Source organism: Chamaea fasciata, unplaced genomic scaffold, assembly GCF_029207755.1.
Source record: "Chamaea fasciata isolate MVZ Bird 193981 ecotype frontalis unplaced genomic scaffold, bChaFas1.0.hap1 SCAF_23, whole genome shotgun sequence".
Lineage (NCBI taxonomy): Eukaryota > Metazoa > Chordata > Aves > Passeriformes > Sylviidae > Chamaea > Chamaea fasciata.
Window position 1 is genome coordinate 3,754,599 of NW_027094108.1, and position 22,868 is coordinate 3,777,466.

Here is a 22,868-nt window from a genome sequence, read left to right on the forward strand (position 1 = left end):
CCATAGTCAACATGAATTTTTATTTTCAGTTCAGAGCAGAAGGATGATAAGGAAGTGATGGGCTGGAATTTGTCTTTATAGCAGAGAGGACATGGTGAATTCCTAAGAGAATAAATGTGCTTGCTTAAGAGATTGCAGCTTTATTAGCTCTGTGGTCTAAATCTAGGGATGAGTACCAACTCTTCTGCTTTCTCCTAACGCATGCATAGATTCAGGCTTATTAATTCAGGTGTGTATAATTCATACAAAGTAATAACTTGAAATTCAGACTGGCTTTTTTTAATGAATTACATGTTGCTTTGAGACCAGATGGTGACTAGAGCTGCCTCAGCCTGGCCCAGGGAATCCTGCAATCCTTCTCCCTTGCAGTTTCTCTTTTTATTTTGAGAGGTCAGGTGGGAATTGCTGATACCTTGTGGTGATGCAAGACGACCTGGAGGGCGTTTAGCTGGGAGGAAGGAATCAACACTCAATCCATGGCTTTAGGGAACCCGTTAATTGTCTGCTTCAGAATTTTTTATAACTTCATTTTTCCTTCCAAAAAACGTGTGTGTTCACTGGAAACCCTTCAGCTCAGAGCAGAGTTGTCCCCTTCCTGTGCACGATGGGTCATGGGCCTCTCTGACACCACCAGCTCCCTGCCCATCAGTCTGTCCTGTGCTTTGTGGCCACATCCTCTGTGGCTCCTGTGCATGAAGACAGACAGCTTTGCAGCAGCTGCTGGGCAGCACCGAGTGCACTGAGGGAGCTCCTTCCTCCCCGCCGTCCCTGTCCCTGCGCCACTGGCTGCGGCACTGCCACTCGTCCTCCCCGCGGCGGCTGGGACACGGCGGGTGACATCAGGTCGCCCATGTACCACAGCTCTGGGCCCTTACGTGCTGACATTAAATATTGAAGTGTCGGAGGAGCTGCAGTCACGTAGCATTGGGTGGGGATTGTGTGGTGGCTCTGCCACCATGCCTGGGCTGGGAGCGCCAGGCTGAGCGGTGCCACACTGGCACCAGGCTGAGGGAGCAATAGGAAGTTCTTGGTGGCAGTTTTCTGGAGATGGTGGAGCTGCTAATGTTCTGTCTCAGGCAGCTTGCTGGCTTCCCAGCTGGTGGCTCCCTGGTGCATTTGCACTGATAATCTAAACAAGCTGGGAAGTGCAAAATAAAAATAAATATAAATGCGCACCTAGATAAAATGCTTTCAGTCTGAGCAACCAAGTGTAAACTAAACCACAGAATTATCTGACCAAACTTAGTTTAAAACACAGCTCGAGTGATTTGAATGTTAGATAATCTCATTGCTTTATGGGGTTATTCCCTGAGATGGTCAGTTGAGCTTGTTCTCATCAGGGTGAGTGGTGGGCTCAGTCCTGTAGGCGCTCAGAGAGGGAAGGCCATGTGCCGAGCATTGCCCTGGGATTGGCCAACACACTCGGGAGCGGAGCTGCATCCACACAGCTTTCAGTGGTTTCACCCTTTCCCAGCAATGCTCACTCAGTTTACGCTGACAGTAATTTCAGAGGTGGGATAGAGGGGATGTGGGTCTGGGTGGGACATCCTGCTGCAGGGGCTGCTGCCCATGGTGTGTAGTGCCCTTGCCCATGGAGATAAACTTGTGTGGCCTTGGGGTCCACCTGGTGCCACCTGGCCTGAGTGGGGGACTCGCCGGTGACGAGACTAGCGTTTGTGTCATGCGCACGCGTCCCTCGATTCCTGTCGCTGGCTGTGCAATCACAGAGGAGCCAGGACCAGCCGGGCTCTCAGAGCCAGCTCTGTCTCGTCTGACCTTGCTGGTGCCACGCTGCCTTTCGTTTGTAGTCTTGGGCAAGAAGCAATGGGAAAAGGGTTTGATAGGAGACAAAAGCAAACAATAGCCTTGCTCCAAAGATACGATGAATGGGATATAATTGGATTTTTTTGTGAGGACATTGATTTGACCCTGTGAGACACAGAAAGAATCATTAGGGGAATTAACACGCATTAAAATGCAGGGTTTTATCAGAGGGCTTTTATTGTGCCCATAGTTTTGTTTTTAATTATTTAATGACTTTGTGTCTTCTGGTGATAAATCTATTTCTTCCCTCTTTTTTCAAAGGGAAAAAGGGTGTTGGTGTGACAGCAGGGTACTCGGCTCATGCTGCTGCTGAACCCCAGCCCTGCCTCAGCAGCCCTGACTGTGCCCCACCATGAAGACAGGGAGCTGCTGGGCAGAGGCATCCCGTGCAAACCTCTGATCAACCACCAGTGCTGGGCTGAGCACTTTCCTCTGCAGAGCTGACACAAAGTTGTAGTTACAGAAAGCAGAACATAAAAGGAATGGGGTTTAAGGCACATCCTCCTTCCCCGATGTGTATCTGTGGCATTGACTGGCAGCTTGGCCTTTCCTCTGCCCAAACATGAGTAGGCCAGGCCAGCAGGAAACCCATGTTTGCCTTGTATGGGAGCCTCGTTGCTGCAGCTCCTCCAGTTGGTGATGATTTGGGGTTAGTTTTTCACATGTGCCTGACGTGGACTGGCAGGAAGGAACAGAGTGAAGGAGCCGTGGGTAAGGCTGAGTTCCTTCACCTGAAATACCTTGGGTTTCTGTGCCATAGCAATGTGTTTGTTCAGCCACAAAAGTTAAAAATTACTTAATTCACCTTACAGTAGTTGAATTTTAGTAGGAATAGGCAAAATCCTGGACTCATCTGAACCCCCTAAACTGTCTCAGCATTGAAGGGGTGTGTTTCTGTAAGTGCTTGCTTGCCTGCTGTTGGAGCGAATATGCAGGGTGCTCCTGAGTGTTCCTCAGTCTCTCCAGAGCTCATCTCACTGTACAGCACGAGGTGACACTGGTTTGTAGCATAGTGAGCTGAGGACACATAACGTGGGATGGGTTGGGAATAGAGTTCTGCTGATTGCAGCACTTTTGGTGGAATTACTGCACTGGCTTTAAAAAAACCCAGAGATCTTTTTTTCATATTTTCCGAAGAATTTTAGTTACAGAGTTCTTTGGTGGTTTTAGCTTGTTGGAAATCTGGGGTCAGACCTTTTTGGCCATGTAGTGTCCAGATTTCAGCACTTGCATCTGATTCAGGTGCAGCTGCTGTGAAACTGAGAGGATTGGGAAGGTCATCAGTGTCGGTGGTGGAGGTCCGCACTGGCTTTCTTTGATGCTGAATTTTATTCAGCTATTAGCCACTAGCCAGAAATTAAAAAGAGGAGTTTTTGGAGCTTCATGCCACTGCTCTGTCACGTGTGTGTATGGGGATCCCTTAAACCTGCAGAGACTGGCTTGGGAAACAAGGGGTGTGTCGATGGATTCCAGGAGAATTTATTTGCAGTGTAAACATGTTGGTCAGGAGTCATTAATATGACATTCACACAGCTCTAATAAAGTACATAACACGGAGATCTGGCACCGCCGCAATGCCCAGAGGACATTAAGTATGAGTCTTAAAACCAAGAGTATTGGAAACAAGATATTTTTACGTCTCGTTTGGGAGTAATATAATTGCATTTTGTGGCTCTAGCAGATGCTTGGGCCAGCTGGTTGGAGAGCATTGTGGGGGTTTTTAGCTTTGGTACTGTAAGCGACAACCCTTAAATAGAGCTAGCTAAAAAAGAAAATAATAAAAACCCCTCTCCTGGTGGAAAGCCCTGGCGCTGGTGTGTGTTGTGCTCTTGGGAGGTATAGCCTGGGGACTCTTCTGTTGCAGTGGCTCTGGAGATGATAGTGCATGTATTTTGTGGGTCTGATTTGAGGCATTTGTGCATTGAAGGCAGTTTCACTGACCTCACTTGTTCAGCTTTTGCTATGCAGGCCCATCTGAGAGGTAATTTTTGGAAGATAACCATCAAAACCCTACATTTTTCTGAGTATATCTCAGGGGGCTTATTTTCAGCACAGTCCCAGGAGTCCGTGGCCATCTCTAGATATCAGGACACTGCTGGTGTGGTGACAGTTGCCACCTTGTGACCACCCCGGGTTTGTACCCAGGAAATGGATGAACGTCTGTCCCGTGTTCCTCAGGCCTGTTTATAGGCACTGTCGTGAATTGTCTCGCTGGCGCCGATAATTTCCTGCAAACAAATCAGTTCTGATCTGGAAGTAATCGCCCGTATCATTCCTGCAAGTGGGAGCAATGACTTACGTTGATGTCACCCGCTGGCTTTTTATGGCAACGATTAATAATTCAGTAATTCTCTCTGCAGTGATGCTGTTCTATTTATAAATATTTTATTTAGCTCCCCGTGTCCGTATTGTCGCTACCCTCCCCTTTGCTTCCTGACGTCACGCCGGGCTCGCGGCAATGCCGTGGTCACCACAGTTACCAGCAAATTCTCTGTGCTGGAAAATGTTAATGCCTTTCCTCATTTGCATCTCTTCATTGTCCTGTTTAAGCCTGGCCTTGGTGGCGTGGATGTGAACATTCACTGAGCGCTCTCTGTCAGTCAAAACCCAATTTCAGCTGCAGCCTGGCCCTGGGGTAGGCGGCTCCGTGTCTGTTATAAAACTTTCCAGTTCCCAGCACAGCCATGCAAGTAACTCTGTTTTCTTTCTGCGTTTCTCTTTCAGGAAATTGCAGCTTATTTAATAACGTTTGAAAAGCATGAGGAGTGGCTAACAACCTCCCCCAAAACCAGGTAATGTTCTCCTGCTCAGCACATTGACTCTCTCGCGCTGATGACTTGACTCACTGATCAATGCCTTGACCACCAAGTGGAAACTCCCAGTCATGCCTGATGGCTTGTGACACCAAACTCTCATTAATTGCCTTAATGAGCATTTTATTGAATGAAATCAGATTGATTAAAAATGAAACAGCTACAGTCTTGGCAGGTTAAAGTTTTAACCCGATTGCTCAGGATTTAATTGTATCCCTTCAGATGAGCGGCTCTGAAGCCTCAGAGCAAGGTCATGGGCTGTTTATCTTGACAGAGGTCCCTTGCCTCTAACTTTAAATAAATAAAAAAGCACCAGCCCTACCATGTGCCGCCTGTTCACAAACAGGCAGGGGATTGTTTGTGTTCTGGTGTTTCCCTTGCTGGGGTTAAGTGTTTGATGGTGAGGAGGTCCCAAAAAGCTGCATTAACAGACATGTTTGCAGTTTATTATTCAGTAAATGTCATGTCTTCTTCGTGCTGCCATAAATGTTTAACTTTTTGCTCCCCTGGGAACCCAGACATGGAATTTTGGCTGTGGATGTTTTCCTGCTGTTTCAGCTATGTTCTGGCTCCATACGTCTCACTAACACAGAGAACGACTCTTGCTTTCTGGTCTTGCTGGGCTTTTGGTGTTTTTCTTTTTCCCAGTCCACCCCTTTCCTATTGCAGAGGGCTGGGCCATTGGAAGGAGCCTGCTGGGACCCAGGTGAGAGAAAAGTCTATTCTAGCATCCTGCATCCCAGCATCATCCGTTACAGGGGCCGGTGCCGCAGGCGCCTGGAGCAGCGTGCTCCAGGTCTGGCATCACCTCCTGCTGCCATGAGCAGGGACAGAGGTCACAGTGGGACACAGGGAGCAGTGCCACCCTAACAAATAGCACAGATTGATTCCAGGTGTTCCACAGCACCCAGCTGAGGAGAGGATGGACGTGGAAGCCTTCTCTGCACCTCTGCAGTGCAGCTGCAGGTGGGGCACACAGAAGACCTGCTTTCCATGAAATTTGGGAGCAAAAGAGCTGTGTTATTTTGCTTTTGTGGGCTTTTCCTCCCCCAGACTGTATGTTTTTGTGACGTCTGTAAGTAATGCATTTGCTTGTTGCATTAAAAAGTGTAGCACCTGGGAAGGAGATGTGGGAAACCCAGTTGCTTTCTCAGTGGTTCTCCAAGACCTGGAACTGCCATGGTGGTGGAAGGGCCCTGAATGGATCTTTCCTGCTGGTGGCAGCTGTGAGACTCTCCTTGGCTGCGGAACAGCAGGTAATTCAGTTAATATTAGCGATGGTTTTTTTCTGGGTTGGTAATCCCAGTTTCAGAATGAATTCAAAACAATTTCTGGCTGAGCCTTTGCCAGAGAAGCCTTTTAAGGGGTCAGAAAACACATTAACTAGTCTGGCTCTACATGGTATCACTAAAGATACAAGATTATAAATGTTTTTGTAGCAGCATCTTCTGATCTTAAGAGCTTGGTTTGCTAAAGGGAATGCATGAAAATAATTTTCTGATGAACATTTCCTTACCTTCCTCTTGTGTGTTTACACTTGGAAGAAAGAATGTCCCAGGAGAAGTAAAGTTGTGACACGAGTTCAAGGTCCTTCTGAAATTGTTGAGTTAGTTTTCTTTTTTTTTTTTTTTTAATATAAAAATTAATTGGAAGAGTTAAATGCTGAGTTGCTACAATCAGGGCTCCCAGTATTACAGAATTAATGACATCGATTTGGCACTGAACTGGAACACTCCCCGTTCTTTGTTTGCTGCTGTGGGTGCTACTAATTTCATCTCACAAAATTAATAAAAATTAATTGCACCACTGACACACGGAGAGTTTCCTAATACTATGATGTATAGTGTGCTGTGAGGAGTCACTGCTGGACGGTGCCTGGGGGAGCTGGTGCTGCTGCAGCTATTGGCAGAGGGTTGATATTGGTGACAGGGTTTTGGTGCTGTCCAGCTTGGCCACCGGCAGAGGAACTGCTGCAGAGGGTCAGGCCAGGCTGGGCTGGGATGCCTCTCAGGTCACTGAGCTAAGGCAGAGGGTGGTAGTGAAGGATGAGCTGGTTTGGAGCTGGTTTGGAGCCAAGCTTGCCATTCTGAATATTTTCATCTCTTTCCCAAACAGACATTCCTGTGTTTACAGCACAGTTGGGTATTGCTTTAGTCATGGACATGGAGGGGAGGCCCTCCTGCCATTGTGGTGGCATTGAAGGAGCTATAACAAACCTTTGGAAAAGGTCCCTAAAATTGCTTTTTTACAAAACTTATTGTTGAACGACTCCAATTGATTGAATACACCAATATAAATGTACTGGAGCGTTATTACAATAGTCTTTTGAGCACTCCAGTTGATCAACATAAATTAGCGAGTACACCTCGCAAGCATCGACCTTGAGGCTCCCTTGGAATGGTGTTTGGTTACTTGATGATGTGCCGGGTAATCTGCAGCGGGTGTTCCGTCAGCGGGGCGGGGGAAGCGTTCTGCTAATGCAGCAGGGCCAAGTGTCTGACATTTCCAAGTTTAAATGCAAATCACGATGACAAAAAAAAAAATTACTTGACATTTATATATCAAGTAGAACTTAATTGTTATTTACTTTGGAATTTCAATGACAAAGTCAATTTTCTGAGTCCAGAAGCATTCTGCCAGAGGAAGATACTTTGCTTCTCTGTTTCCAGGTGCCTTCTGCCATTAGCATTTCTACAGTATTTAAAAAATATTCTTAAGTGATCTGAGGTGACTTCACTATTTCACAAGTGGGCCCCAGGCAATGGAAAAACCTTAGCTGTGCACAGAAGCTGCAAGGTCAGTTTTCCATCTGGGAATGCAGTTCACATGTGTTTCTGCCCCTTCCTGCTTCATGTCTTGGAAAGGACACAGGGGGATTGCTGGGGGACCAGCCCTACTCCACTGTGAGAGCAGGATAGGTGCAGTCCTTGGAGCCTCCCCACCTCCTGCCCAGGTGCCCATTGCCCAGGAAACACACCCTGTGCCTTACCTGTCCATCAGTCCAGTGTAAGGAACATCCCCTATCTGGGATATCTTTATCAGCAGCATTGTAAAGAAAAGTTAGGATCTTGCAGTATATTAATTCTGTATTAAATAATTAATAGTAAAATTAATTGAATTACTCAATTTTCAGGTAAAAAATAGGGTAATAAATATTCATAACTTATATTATTAAGGGAATTTCCATTTCCTATGTCGTTAAAGTGAGATTAGGTAAGGTTGGGTTTAAATGAAGATTGAAAACAATTGTGCTTTGGAATTAATTCACTGTGTTAGGCCATTACCTTGTGAGCCTTCTTTCCAGTGTGCTCTGTGTGAGAGCTGTCCCACTGCATGGGGTGGATGCTGCTGCCAGGATGTCCTGGCTGCTGGGAAATGAGACAGAGGCTCCCTGTGGAGGAGAAGCTCATGGGAGCTGGAGGCTGTGGAAAAGCAACTGCCCAGAGCTGTGATTGGTGGCACAAGTTCTGTCCATGTCCCCTTGTGCTTGTTGCAAATAAAAGTCCTCTCGAGAGCTTGTTTAGGCTTTCAAAGCACGTTCTAAAGGTCTTGCTCTCTCATATGGCTCGTACTCTCCATAGGATCCAGGATCATTAACCTTGCCCGTGGGCAGTGCTGAAATTTGGGTTTTCTGCTCATGCTGCTGGAAGCTCTGCTGGCATGTTTGGGGTCGTGTACGACCTATTTTCCTTTGTCAAAGGCAGTGTGTGTGTGCTGTCAGCGCTCCTGGCTCGGGATGCTGCTTGACATAATCCCTGCTAAATGTGGCACATCTCTCTTTACACTTTATAGATTTCATGACTCTCAACACTTTCTTATGCTGCTTTCAGTATTTCCTTCTCTTTATTTTCCCTGCAGAGAATAAACAGTGCACAGATGGTTTTAAGGGCCCTTAGTTCATATAGATTTTTAGCTGCTGTGGTCCAGGGGTGTTGAGACACCAATAATGAATTCTTTTAACAGCTCACCATGCTGATTGTAAAGTGACCTTAGGGCAGAGTTGCTGGGAGTCATCCAGATGCCTGGCCTGACTCAGGCAATGGTCTTCAAGTATTCTTTCCAAATTCTTCCCATGGCAAATCCAGCCTGGTGTGTGCTGGTCCTCTGGGAGAGCTGGTTTCCCTCTGTATGTAGCCAGCAGCTCAGAAGAGCTGTGTCGCAGCAGATGTCACTACCCAACTTGGACAACCAAGGCAAGAGGTCTTTGTTCCTGTTGTGGATTCACCTGGCACAGAGGCTGAAGGTTGGCTCTTCCAGCTCACCAGTGGCTCTGCAGCCCCTGTGCACGGTCACCAGGCTTGGGCTTTCCCACATTTCAGAGGGATACGTGCCAGAGTTGGTGGCTCCACAGCTGGTCCATGCACACGAACACCTGCCCGCACTGCCTGGCTTTGCAGGCACACAGGGCTGGGGTGCAAAGGCTCCTTCTCCTCTCTGTGTGGATTCATAAAAGTCCTGCAGCATTGCCCCTTGGAGGACAACAGAACTCTGGAAAACATGGAATCATCAGAAAAAGCAATTATCTGATAACAAAGCAGTGAAATCATTCAACAAACCCATCCGCCTGCAGCAAGGCTTGGTGGGTGTTTCTGTCAGTGGGTATGGCCAAGGAAAACAGCGTGGCCGTGGACAACACTGACATTCTGTATTTGGCAGGCCCTGACTGTTCTTGATCCCTTGGGAGGATGTTAGGGTTCGGGATGCTGCTCTGTGTGTGTGAGCCCCCTGTACTGGGCCTGTGATTGGGGTTCCCAGGCTGTGAGGCAGATCAGTGAGCAGCTGCCCTTGTCCTGGGTAGAACAGAGGGAAGTAAAGAGTGTGCTGGAAGAAGTGTTGGGCTGGGGTTTCTGACAATTCCATGTTGTCCAGCGTTCTGTGCTTCCTGTCAAAGGGAGCCGTGAAGGACAGGGCTCGGTGGCTGTTGTGGAACCACCTTGGACCTGCCCTTCCCTGCGTCATATGTGCAGGCTGCAGAGCTGCAGGAGTTCTGCTGTTTGTTCTTCAGGCTGTTTTAAACGGCAACAAAATTAAAGTCTTTGTCGCATTTTAAAGACTTTTGCAACTTAATTTATATTCTCATATGGCACTGAAGAACCTTCTTTTGTCCAGGAGGTAAGATATGCAAAAATAACCTTTAAGTTGCTCCTAATTGACCCTTAATGATATTCCCTTGTTTCTTCCAATACATTCTCTGCGTCAAAAACACCATCCAGCAACTGCTTGTTGCATCTTAATAGCTGCAAATAGCAACTGATGAAAAAGAAACTATTTATTTGGGTTCTTTATTTATTGAGAAGGATTTTTGATCCAGGAAACCTGGCCCAGGTTGGAGTGCAGGGCTGAAGCAAGGCACCGTGACCATCTTGGGCTGGCAGGGGTTGGGCCCCCTGAGCCTGGGGCAGAGGGTGCCCTGTGTCCAGGGGATTGATGCTTTGATTTCCTGATGGGGACAGTGTCTTACATGACAAGCACAGTGTTATTTAAGTTGCCCATTGGAATGTTAGCCAGCATGTGCTGTAAACATGGAATTGGGGGGAGGATGTTTGTGCCTGTGTATGCAGAGCAGCTGGAAGCATCCCAGAGGACCTGCTGCTCAGCCTGGAGAGGACAGATTGGATTGTGTTGTGATTGTTGGAAGATGAGGAGCTGCCTGCAGACGTTAAGGTTTTCCTTTTGGTGCTGAATAAGTGTGTGTAGGCAGTGAGCAGGCTTTGCTTTTGCTGTGGTGTGAGGAGTAATTGCTTGGCAGGCACAGGTGCTGTAGGTGTGCCTTGACATTGTAGTGAAACACTGGGCAAGCGAGTGATTCTGCTCAGCCCAAATGTGGAGCAGTTGATGGGTGAGCAATAATGAAGCTGAGAGCACTGATACAGGTGTTCAGGTTTGAATTTTTCTTTTTTTTTCTTCCTAGTCCTAAGAACACAGATTTACAACAATCTGGCAGAGATTCTCCTCAAGTTACACTTGGTTGGCGTTCTTGCTACGCACACTGTAACAATACTTTAATATAATTAAATTTTAAATTCCGTGTAGAATCTGGTGGGTAGGCAGATGTACCGGTATGTTAAACTTTATGTCACTTAAAAATGGTTCTCAAGTACATCAGAGGGAGCCCAGCCAGCTGTAAAATGATCTGCTTTATGGCGCTGCTTCGCAGCTTTGGTGTCTGTGTTTTAATTACAGATGTACCTAAAGTCTCACACCCTCGGATAACTCTGCTGGGCCGTTTTGTTTCCTGTAAGTCACTGACATGATGCAAAGAGACATGAGGGAAGGTGCTGCCGGGGTTTTCCAGAGCTGCTGTTTGTGGGAGTGTTGAGTTTCTGACTCGTGCTGCGGCAGCTTTGTTTCCCGTAAACAGACAGCGCAGTCTGCTGCCCGGGGCTGCTGCTCCTGAAGCGGCATCACCAGCATGACAAGTGGAAAAAGGGGTTTTAGGAGCAGCTTTGCAGCCCTGGGCAGGTGGGTGTGTGTTAGGAGTGGTGTGAAGAGTGGCTTTGTGGCCTCAGGCAGGTGGGCACGTCGGGACTGGTGTCAGGGCGGGCGGGCATCTGTCCCTCCACAGCCCCTCTGCCTCCCTGGCTCATCCCCAGCACCAACTCCCACCAGCTGCCCACCAGCTGAGATGAGCTTTGCCCACATTTGCTCTGCAGTAAGTGGAGACACTGGCTGGGCTCAGTGCAGGATGGAGATTTCCAGTGCTGTGAAGTGGGAATCTTGTTGCTTGGCAGGCAGAAACCATTAATGGTGCTGTTTCTGGAAATAAAGAAGTGGCCTTGTCCCAAGGCATCCCACGTGATGATTTGCCGAGTTGTGCAACATGATTTATGCCTAGCCGTGGGATTATTGTTTTCTATTGATTCTGAGGGAGATGAAGCGTCAGTAAAAGCCCATCAGAAACCTCCTGGTGGAATGTGAAAGCTTGAAGCTTTCCTGACAGAAATCCTGTTGCCTCTTTGGTGGTGACTTGAAACCTGCTGCCCAGCCAATCTCAAAGCATCACCTTGCAGTCCTCCCCCTTCTCCTTTCAGCGCTGCCTGTCTCTGTCCAGCGAGGATGTACTTGGTGCTGCAGAGAGGTGTTGAGCTGAGAGGTACTGGTGAATCCCTTGGGGATCCTCTGGCACCCTCTGCTCTGCTTCCAGCAGACAGCAGCCATGTCAGTCCCTGTCCTTTATCAGAGCACATGTGATTTCTGCTGCCATCAGTGAGAGTGAATTGTGCCCATAGTATTACTCCTGTATTTATTTTGTAAATGTCAAGGATGAGCTAAATTAAGATAAATAAGGCTGTTCCATTTCACTGTTCAATTTACAAAATTTTGATGAGACCAATAACATTTGTCCTGGATCCATCTTTTGGCCAGCGGAAGGCGGGTGTGGGTTTGACAGCTCTGTTCCACCTGTTTCCCAGCAATGTTTGCAGACAGGGGATGTACAAGTGAGGCATTAAGCCATTTGGTTCTGCCTCTGCTCTATCTGACTCTGGTAGAGAAGCTGAGAGGGTGATATGGCTGACAAAGAGCTCCACCCTCACAGCTGGAATTGTTCTGTTGCCTTAAGTGCTGTTGTAAAAGGCGAGTGATGGGTGAACACATTGCTGTGAGTTGGAGTGATGCAGCTGGGTGGAAGTAAAGCCTTAGTGGGGGATGCCTTATCTGCAGCCTTCCCTTCTGCTTGTCCTGGAAAGGGGAACTGTGGTCTCCTGCTTTCCTCAGGAGAACCTGGACACTAATGCTCACCTGCTTTTGAGGTGTCTCGTTATGGGTGCATTTCTCTCCTTGGATGTGGGTCTGAGGACCAGAGCAGCATATGGAGCGTCCCTGCTGTCACTCCATGCCCTCTGGAAGGTGACCATTTATTTCTCATCAGTCGAGCCTCTTGCACAGCAAATGGGTCATGCAGGGGAGATCTTCTTGCTGGATAAGCAATTAGCTAAAATAAACTACTCAGAGGACAAATTATGCAGGACTCTTGCCCTGTAACAAATGAATTAATTGACTTTGGTATTTGTGGGATGTTCCCACTATTTTATTTAATTCTCTCTGGATAAAGGGCTTCTGTGTTTCCCTCTGCTCTTATGCTGCTGCAGTGAGTAAACAGGGTATTAGGGGTTGATTTACACGGTTACAAGCAAAGGAAGCAAAGTGATAATTGCGGGAACCTTTCCACATTTCCTTAAGAGAGACAAAACCTCTTTTAGCAGCATGTCCAAGAGCCTCTGTTTGACCTGTTTTCTCTGGGGTGCCATCAGTTCTCTCTGCAGCCTCACAAAGCTCATTCACAGCAGCATGGCAGTGGGGCATGGGCTGGAATTGTGACCTGCACACAATTGCAAGGGGTTTGGAAGCACCAGTGCTGCAGGGCACTAATGGGGCTGCTCCTGGAACCATAGTACAGTCAGGAGCCAAAGTGGGCTGGGGCTGTGTCTCTGTGGCAGTAACCCCAAGTTGTTTTAAAGGCTTTGTCTGGATCTTTGGAAGCAGTGGATGCTGTAGCAGTGTTACCTGGGATGTCACACAGAGCAGCACTGCAAGAGGATTACGGGTCTTGGCCTCAGCTGGGCTGGTAACTCCTGAAACCATTCGGCCAAGTTGCTGGGTTTATTTACAGTAATTAAATTAAAGCTCTGGTACAAATCTTTGCTTTGCTGTGTAACAGGATTTGTCAACAGCTAAGAAAGGGTGACACTGTTGGATCAGTTGCCAAGAAACTAAGGTGACGTTGGGTTCACTGAGCAGTGCACAGTCCCAACTCCCAATGCCAAGGTGAAACATGGCTCTTCCAATGTTCAGCTTCTTATTTCTACTTTGCAATTTTCAGGCAAGATGCTCCAGGCCAGGGATGGAAACACTGATGGTGACATGGCATGGGGATGTGTCTCCCTGCTCAATGGCATTTGTAATGCCAGGCAGCTTTAGAAGACCCAACCAGTGCTAAATTATGCAGCAAACTTTTTTTTTACAAACTGTGGCCTTTGAGAACAGCACTAGCCAAGAGCCAGGGCAGTATTTCGTGCTCTGCTTTAAATTTAGGATATGAAAGATTTGGAGGATTTTATAATACAGCTTTGTGTGCTTGCTCTGCCTCCTCTTCTCCCACTGGTTTTACTCCCAGGCTTTTCTAACTGCTGCTCTTGTCTGGTTTCTTTTCCTCTTCAATCCTTGCACTCATCTCCTCAATTCCTGAAATTTATAAAAAAGTCACTTCTAATCCTGCACAGATCTGGAGGGACTGTTTTATCTATTACGGCTTCCTTTAGTCTGCCCACCTGCCATTACCAAAATCCCTAGTATTGGGTGAGATAGTGTTTGGGGCCTGGATCAAGCTGAGAGCATGGCTGTGCCCATTTTTTCAGATTGGCAGCCAGAGGCATGTGCAGGTGAGAAGCCAACCAAAGCAGGTCATGTGTGGGCACAGTCCCACTGTTGTAGTGTTGATGTGCCAGAGTGGGCAGTGGTTAGAAAGGAGATTCTGCCCTTAGAAAGGACATGAGGGCACTCTAGGTAACGTATGAAAAGGATCAAATGAGTAGGGTTTGGGTTTTTTTCTTCAGATTACGTAGTTCATATGGGAGCTAACATTTAATCCTAGTTTCTTGCCGATACTAAAAATTTGGTGAAGTTCTGGAAAGTGAAAGTCTTGCATGGCATTAACACAATTGCAGCATCTGGCTTGTTGCAGGGATTAGATGAATCTCCACTTGGCGACTGAACAAGTAGGTTTCAAACATGCCGAGGATTTGACAGTTGCATCAGATCACAACTGGTGGGAGGGAGGTGAGAGGAAAGCTGTGGAGGCTGTGCTTGGATTCAGGCAGCCTGGGAGAGGCCGGGATTCCCGGCACGATGCTAGCAGGGCGTTCTGTGGGAAGCATCAGGTGTCCATCAGGGAATGCTTCATGTCCTGGGGTTTGGTTTGTGGGAAACTGAGTGCTGGGCCTGCTTCAGGCCCGTGTTCCCATCTTGTGCTTCTCCAGTGGTGACTGAGCTGAAACGTCCTTGTGAGAACACTGCCCTTGGATTTCATCTAAACAGAAAAGGTCGCGCCTTCCCTGCACCAGTGTGTAGGGAACAGTCACCCCTTGACTGTTCTCTGTCAACCGAGCTCGGAAAATAACAGAGGTGAGAGGAAGAGGAGGGTTTTGATCAAAGGAAATTGGGCAAACATTGACCCAGCGATGCTGGGTGCTGTGCTGGGTTTGGGGACAGTGAGCGTGGCTTTATGGTGGGGTGACACAAGGTTTAAAAGGGCAGTTCATGCCGACTTGTAGGGTTACAAATTAGGGCATGACAGAAACAGGACTGGCTGTTTTCAAAAGTTGGTTTAGGCGAAATTAATCTGAAAATGTGTAATTTCATCTGAACTCAAAATAGTGGGATGTAATTAAATTCCAAAGTAGGATGAGCTGAGAGGGTGTAAGAAAAGATAAGCATCAGAATAAGACAATAATTGAGTTTGTATTGTAAACACATTCCTGTAGGAATTTGGGACTTTTAAGCTGCTTCATTAGAAATTTTAAGTCGAGACTACTTAACAGCTTGGGCATGTTTTGGAGAAGTGGTTGACTACTTCTATATTTGTCTGTGTTTTTTGTTTGCAGGATTTTCTATATTTGGGGTTAATTCTCTCTTATCAACTACTAGTTTATTAATAAGTTTGAAGGGGAATAAAGCTCAAAATTAGAAAATATGTATTTCCATGTTTAAGCTGATTGTTTTGTGGACTCATGTTTTTCATCTCATTTTCCCTAAAAATTGAATCTTTAATATATCCAACTGATAAATTAGGTTAGTACCATTAAAACACTAGTAATTCTGAAGTGCCTCACGTGAAATACTGAAGCAAACTTTTTGTGTTTGTTCTGTGCACAAGTTACTTGCTCAGTCCATCAAATAGGAACGAACCAGGTCAGGTCATGCTGTGCCATTCTCCTGTCACTCATGGCAGTCGTGGAGCCAGTGTGTGAAGGAGAGCTCATGGCTAGGATGAGTGGGGTATTGCATCATCATCTAAATAGAGCTGTGAACACTGATTTGAACCCTAATCAGTGCAATACCTGCTTGTCAGGGTGTTTGAAAACCGCTATAATTGGTGGTTTGAGACTCTGGTGCCAGCACCTGTGCAGCAAGTGTTGGATGAGGGATGGAAAAAATGGGTGCAGCCATGCTCTCAGCTTGATCCAGGCCCCAAACACTGTGGGAAAGGGAGGTGATGAATGGAATTTAGTGCCTCTTTGGTGATACTGCGCAGCCTGCTCAGTACCGCTACCTTATGTTACGGAGTTGTGTAGTTTTTTGCAAAAAAGTTTTTTTGCAGAAAAAATGCAGACAGGTTTTCTTCTTATTGACTAAAAATACCCTTAATTCTGAAAAATTACTTTGTGTATCTTCATATTTCACAGACTATAACTAGATTACTACCTTTTACTGGAATACTTTGTGTTAATGAAGACCGATTGGAATTACATAATAGATTTCCTCTAAAGAAGGCATTATGTGGTTATTTTTTACTGTCTGGCATTCTAGTTAATTGCCTTGTCATCATTAATTGATGTGACTAAATTGATATAAATAAACAGATTGTATTTGTGAGGTTCATTTGAAAGGGAGGAAGGGCTGAGAACAGGCTGCTGTGGGGCATTCCACCACGTGCCTCGTTGGTGACTGTTGAAGAGAGCTCAGGCTTGGTCAGTGCCACCACTTGTGAACCCATCTGGAGGATGCACGGTGAGCTCTGCCCTCCTGCCCTGGGAGTGCTCACTTTGCCTGGACAGGGCTGGGGTTGCCTCTGTTGCCCCATTTTAAAACTGACCTCAACAGGTGACTCAGTCCTAAGCTTCAGCCCTACAAAGAGCTGGTGCTCTGGGCTGTGGACTGAGGACAGGCAGCCCAATCAGCCCAGCTTCTGGTTCAGTTTGAGCATCTCTGGTTTCCAGGTCAATCCTGATTTATGTACATAGTTACTATTAATCAGGAATCAATGTAGTCCCAGTAATCGATGGAGTCCCAGGCTAATCAACATTTTTAATTCAATTGCAATATTGCAAACGATGCTTTTGCCTGCACAGAACAAGCTGGTGGTGGCTATTGAGAAGCACTGTGTCCCGTCTCCAGCCCTTTCCATAGTGCTCTGCCCATCATCTTCCGGGCCTGGCTATGCTGATGGGGGACAGATGTGTTACTGGACCACAGCTGGGGAGTTGCTCCCTCCCAAACCAGCAACACCAGTTCCTCCAGTCTTTGCTGTTTCGCTGCCTGCAGTGTTAGAAGTTCATCAGCTGTTGAACTGCGTTTACAATTTGAAGTGGTTCTCAATTAAAATTTATAATTAATTTATTATTATTCAATTTTCAAATATTTACGGATTTTTATAGTGTCTCAAGTCATGAGTCAAGCTGCATGCTGCTAGCAGAGGGGGAACCCTTTTTCTTCCTCAGACCTCTGCTCTCCTCCCATCTCCAGTGAGATTTTTCCCAATTACCAGCAAAGCTGGGGCATGGCTCCGACCAGCCTCTGTGCTGGGGAGGTGACACCTGCCAGAGCCCAAGGACATGGCTCACATGCATCCTGCTAATTTTCCCTGGTACATGGTGTTTTGGACAAAACCAAAGTACAGCCCCACTTTGACACAGTTGTGGAAACCTTGTTAGCCTGAAGCTGGTGGTTGTTACAAGTGGGGAAGTGAACAGGAAGTAAGTTAACTAAATAAATAGAACTTTTCTTCCATTTCCTTCCTTCCCCTTAAGAATGCAGTAGTGTTTGCACACACATGTTGTTGCTGTGCTGGCAAATGACTAGATTCAGAACTGAAGTACCACCCGCAGGAGGAGGCCATCTCCAAATAAGTCTTTTGAAAGTTAATTGGAGCCCTTGGTCCTCACCGTAATAATCTGGGTCCATGGAGAGAGCAATTGATAAGGCAGAATGGCAGCTGGCACCCGGGGGCTGGAGCCCTTTGGTCTCTGTGAACACAGAGAGGGAATGGGGCTCTCCTTGTGCACCAGTGGAGATGGTGGTGATTAATCTGAAAATAGTTTAAAGAATTCATGAATTGTAAGAATTAATTCCCAATAAATCAAATGGTATTCCCATGGGAGTAGGGAAGAGAAATAAATGAGGGCTAAAGAAATTGATAAAAATCCTTGAGCAATAAAGAGATGAATGCAAGTTCTTTTAAAATTATATTTAAATGAACAAAGTTGATTTAACTGTCTTTTTTCATACCTTGTACCAAGATTTAGTTCTACAGCATGACATTATATCAAGAAATAATTTGCAGAAAGACTTTTTAGCATTTCATGTGCATTCCACTTAATGACAATTTTAATATTATGTCTTTGGTCCTACATTGTTACAAGGAGGCTTCAATTGCTCGGTGTGCTGAGGAGTTCATAAAGATTGTTTCTAATTTCTTTTTCAAGTCTGTTAACAGTTCAGAGCCATCAACACATGAATTATCATGTTGCTGAGTAAAATGTGGGGAAAACTGTTGCCTACTGCTTTGAACTAAATATGCAGCTTTGGGACACTGCTGTTTCCAGAAGGATCTTCCTGCCTACAGAGGTCCAGACAAGGTGCTGAACTGAGTTCTGACCCTCTGTGTCACTGGGAGAGCAGAGCTCACCCACCTGCTTGTGGTTATGAATGACATACCTACTTCATTTTAAACCCGTTTTATGGTGGGTTTTTGTTAGTTTTTTGGGGTTTTTTTAATTGTCTCAAAAGAAAATTGTAGTGGTGGAATTCATCAGGCTGAGTAACCGTGATAGGCAGAGGTGCTGTGTGAGTCTTCCATGGAGTTCACACTTTGGGGCCAGCTGCAATACACTTAAACAAAAATGGCAGCAGAGTAAATGGCTACTGAGAAATCAGATCCCTGTTGTTAGTTTTATCACTCTTATTAGTGCTGGTAGCATTGTTACCTATTTTGTAGTTGTGTCAAGAGCAAGGACACAGAGCAAAGACATCAATTTCTGACACATTCATGAGTACAGGTCTTGGCACAGAAGGAGTGGTGCTGGTCGGAGCTGCTGTTGTACCAAGGTGCCTGGAGCTGCCCCGTTGCTCTCGGCCTCTGCAGCTGACAGAGACACCCATGGGGGCACAGGCAGGGCTCTGCCTCCTCATCACTTGCAGCTGAAGCTGCTGTGCTTGGCACTGCCTGCACTGTGCTGCAGGGACATCACTGCTGGCAGGACAGTTGTGTTCTGCCTCCGTCAGCAGAGCCCCAGATGTTCCAGGGATTCATTTCTGTACCAGTGCACCATGCAAACAGAATATCTCCACTATGTGTTTTTGTGGCACCAGCATCCTGATCACTCCTTAAACAGCCCCAGTGAGCTGCTTTTGGGGTAGGACTTGTTGATAGGTATCCCAGCCCACACCAAGGAGATGCCCAGCAGCTGTGTAGTGGTCTGCAGCTCGTGTTGCAGCCATCAGCATTTATCCTGATCTTGGAGAAGGGCTTTCCTTGGCAGCCCCTGGCAGTTTCTGTGCGATGGCACAAAAGCCAACTTGGCACTGGCCTGGCTCGTTCAGTCCTGTTTGTTGGAGCCGCAGGTAATTACTCCCATACTTAATGAATCACATTACTTTTATTGATGAACACAGAGGCTACATGCTGGAAAGAGGAGGTAAGGTTTAAGTTTTATGGCCTACTGCTGCTATGAGAAGGAGCATCTAGACACCAATTAATGCCCCCTTGATGGGATTAGCCATTGCGTTAACCGCAATTCTGGATAAAATTGCAAAGTCTGTGACTTTAGACTTTAACTTCTTAAATATTGTAGATATGAAGGAAGTTCACTTACATCTTTAATGCAAATGACATTTAATTCTAGATACAAAAAACTTGCAGCATATTTACGTTTCCTTGTGATTTATACCTCCTACTACATGGATAAGAAGACTTTACTGAAGTCTTTATTTCATCCCTGCAGAGTTCAAAGATCAGACAAATTTCAAACACATAATCTCTGATTCCTTCAGGTGCTGTGCCAATAATCCCAGCTTGCAGTGAGGGAGCAGAGGTTGTAACAGCAGCAGCCTCTCCCCATGAGATGCCGTGGCTTTCCAGCAGTTATGGTGAAGTCTGCACGTCTACATTAAGTTCTTGAGAGGCTTTTCTTTGGTTTTTGGTCCCGCTCTGGTGCAGGCTGGGCAGATGCTGGGGTTTCTTTTATTTCAGGGCAAGTATGAATCATTGCCTGAGAGTTAAAGCCAAGCATTTATTTAGGAGCGGGGGGAAATGTATTTGTCAGACAAATTTGTGTGATTTGCCAGTGTTACAGCTGTGATGCACAAAGTTCCCAGAGACTTGAAAACATCTGCCCATGTAAATTTTAAAGTTTACTGTCAGTATGGAAGAGATCTACCTATTACAGCATCCTCCAGGTGCATCCCTGGTCTGGTAGGGTGATGCTCTTGACACAGGGGTTATGGCTCTGCCTTGGCCTTGGGCGAGTCCATCCGTAATTAGTCTGGGTGACCTCCTAAACCAACAGAGAGTGTTCAGGTATCTGCATGGCCAAGGGCAGATGATGTCAAGGGCTGCAACTGCTTCAGATTCCTCTTTCAGTTTTCCATTTGGGCTTTAATCTTCTGATAAGCCACAGGTTCAGTGGGGGGAAATGTCAAGGTAGATGGAGACTTGAAGAGCAGCATTTCTTAGAGGAGAAATAACTTCAGATATTTTTCTTGGGCAGAAACAAGAAATTAGAGATGAGGTGTTTCTGAGAGCATGATGTCAGCCAGGAAGCACAGCTGACTGACAGTCCCTGTCCATCACTGCTGCACTGCCAGGGCTGCCCAGCTGCACACAGTGCAGAGAAGAAAGAAATAGATAGTTACTTGGAGTTCATCACCTGCAGTGTTTGCCAGCCCCAGAGCTCTGCCTGCTCTGCTGCATGGCAGGCCATTAGCTGAGTGGGAGGCACGTTGTCACACTCGCTCTTGGCACTTCTTCCCACTCCCAAACTGGCCTGGATGAGGACAAGTTCAAGGATTTGGTCTTCTTTGCATTCCTACAGAAATGAGGACGAGGGTTCAGTGCAATATTTTCTTGAAAGGCTGTCTCTTTTCATGGCTTCCTGCACGATTCCAGCTTTTCCCAGCCAGTTTCTCCATCAGTAGGTTGCTCCTTTGGGAAAGCGGAAGTTAATTTCTCATTATTATCATGCATAGATGCAGAAGATGGAAGATAGCCCCCTCCTGTTGTCCCTTGGCTCCATGATAACTTCATAGCCAGAGAAAATAAGCAGGTGAAAAAAAGCATCAACCAGGCTGTTTGCAGGAGCCATTTCTCAGTGTGGCGGGTGGCAGGGATGGAGGGGGCTTTGTCACCCAGGCACTGGGGGCAGCTTCTGCTTGTGCACTGGTGAGGTACAGGAAGGGTCTGGTGTGTGGTCCCTCTGCTTTATGGCAGCTGCATTAAACATCCATATTCGTCCTTTAAATATCCTCCTTAGATTGGAACTGGAATAAATGCAGATGATATAATAAAAAATAACTCCTAGAGCCATGAACCTTCTCAAGGAATGGTTCTGGCTGATCTTGCTCTGTTATCTTGAAAAAGAGACTTTTGGATTTGCAGTATTTGCAATTCCCTTTTGGCACCCCCAGCTCCTGAGGCAGTAAAACGTAGTTTTCATTAACTGATATGTCTGACATTTACCACATCTCGATGTGACAATTTAGAGGGAACTGGTTAAACTGAACAGCGTTTTTAATATTGCAGTAATGTGATTAGGGGGAAATCTCCGTCCTTCAGGCCAGAGGGACCTAAATTGGAGCACTAATGGAGAGGCAGATATGAAGCATCAGTTGACCAAAATATCCTAATCTTAACTTGCTTTCTGCTTTGCATCTGCTTGCTGTTAACAAGAAGATGAGTAGGTTTAGATTCCTATGACCCAGGTGAGGTACTTTATCCAAAAGAAACAAAACCCACTCAGAGCAGGACTTAGAGCCAGAGGTTGGTATGCACAGCTGAGTTGGGTGTCAAATCCAAAATTACATCTCTGGAAAATCTTCCCTGGAAATCCCATTTCCTCTGTTCCTCCCTCTCCTTGTCTTACTGAAGGAAACTCTGGTTTATCCAGTGGCCTGGATCACTCCTGAGCACTGTCAGGAGCCCTGGGTTGCCCCAAGCAATGAACAGGTTCCCAGACCCATCAGCTGCAGGGCATGATTGTTCACGTTAAAAATAAGTAGGAAAATAGAATTTAGGATCTTCTTCCTGGCTGCAGCAGGAACAATTTGGGCAAAAATAGCTCTTAGGCTGTTGTGGTAATTTGTGGGAGCCTTGGCGGTGGATAGCAGGGTGAGAGGGAGGAAAGCATCCCAGGTCTCATCAATACTTGAGACAAAAGGCTTTCTGCTTTGCAATTACTCTTCCTGTCCTTCCCTCTCCTCCCCTCAGGCCACAGGCAAGAAACCAAAATAGAGATTAGGCAGCTTTTAATTGCCACAGGTTCCTACAGGAGAGGAAATCCAGAGCCAGTCAAGAACTGCAGCCTGTGCTCAGGCTTGTGACTTTGTCCCTCTCATCTGCAAAGGGAAAAAGGGAATCCCCAAATTCGGGCTGAGTGGCAAAACCCCCAGAGATCTGGGCTGGAGTCGCATCTGTCACATGCCCTGGGAATCCCCGGTGGCCTCGCCTGCTGCGTCTTCCCACACCATCAGTTGGCTGCTCTGGGCTATGTCTGAAAGCTGAGGGCTGAGCAGGGCAGAGCTTTCCTCTCTTCTTCCTTACAGCAGGTGAAATACAGCAGCAGTGTAGATCAGGTTAAAATTGCATCTCATCTCATGAAGTTATCTTTAAAAACCAGCTGCTTTCTGTGAGCCTTAAAGCAGCTCGATACACTCTTATCAAAATCGAAAACCGCTCCAGAGATCCTTAAGAGATTTTGTTTCGTTGGGCTCTATTTTCTATAAATCTCGTTAACTGCTTTGCCGGTGCCCTCTCACTGTGTTCCTTTTTCATTGCAGAAATCAACCAACAGACCCGGTTCCAGCCCTGCAGAGCTGCAGCGAGGCTGCAGAGCTGGGCTGTGCCCTGCCTGTGCCCGTGTGGCGCTGGGGGCGAGGGAAGCAGGATTCCCCTGGCAGCAGAAGCCTCCAGGTCCTTTGAGCGTGTGTTTTGTGAAGTGTTCTGTGTGCGTGAGTGCAGAGGCAGCAGGCAGGAGATCAGCTCTCGTTTCTTTTTCATTGCCTGCCCCGGCCACGCGGTTG

At 46.6% G+C, this 22,868-nt stretch overlaps 1 protein-coding gene across 8 annotated transcripts in view; it reads left to right on the forward strand.

Moving 5' to 3' along the window:
• The window catches only part of CAMTA1 (calmodulin binding transcription activator 1), a 235,888-nt gene that overhangs the window by 57,583 nt on the left and 155,437 nt on the right, over positions 1-22,868 (forward strand). For all 8 annotated transcript variants that reach the window (XM_066203207.1, XM_066203208.1, XM_066203214.1 and 5 more), the window contains one exon: positions 4,549-4,616. In XM_066203207.1, coding sequence (XP_066059304.1) covers positions 4,549-4,616 — 68 coding nt within the window. The remainder of the gene's footprint in view (positions 1-4,548; positions 4,617-22,868) is intronic.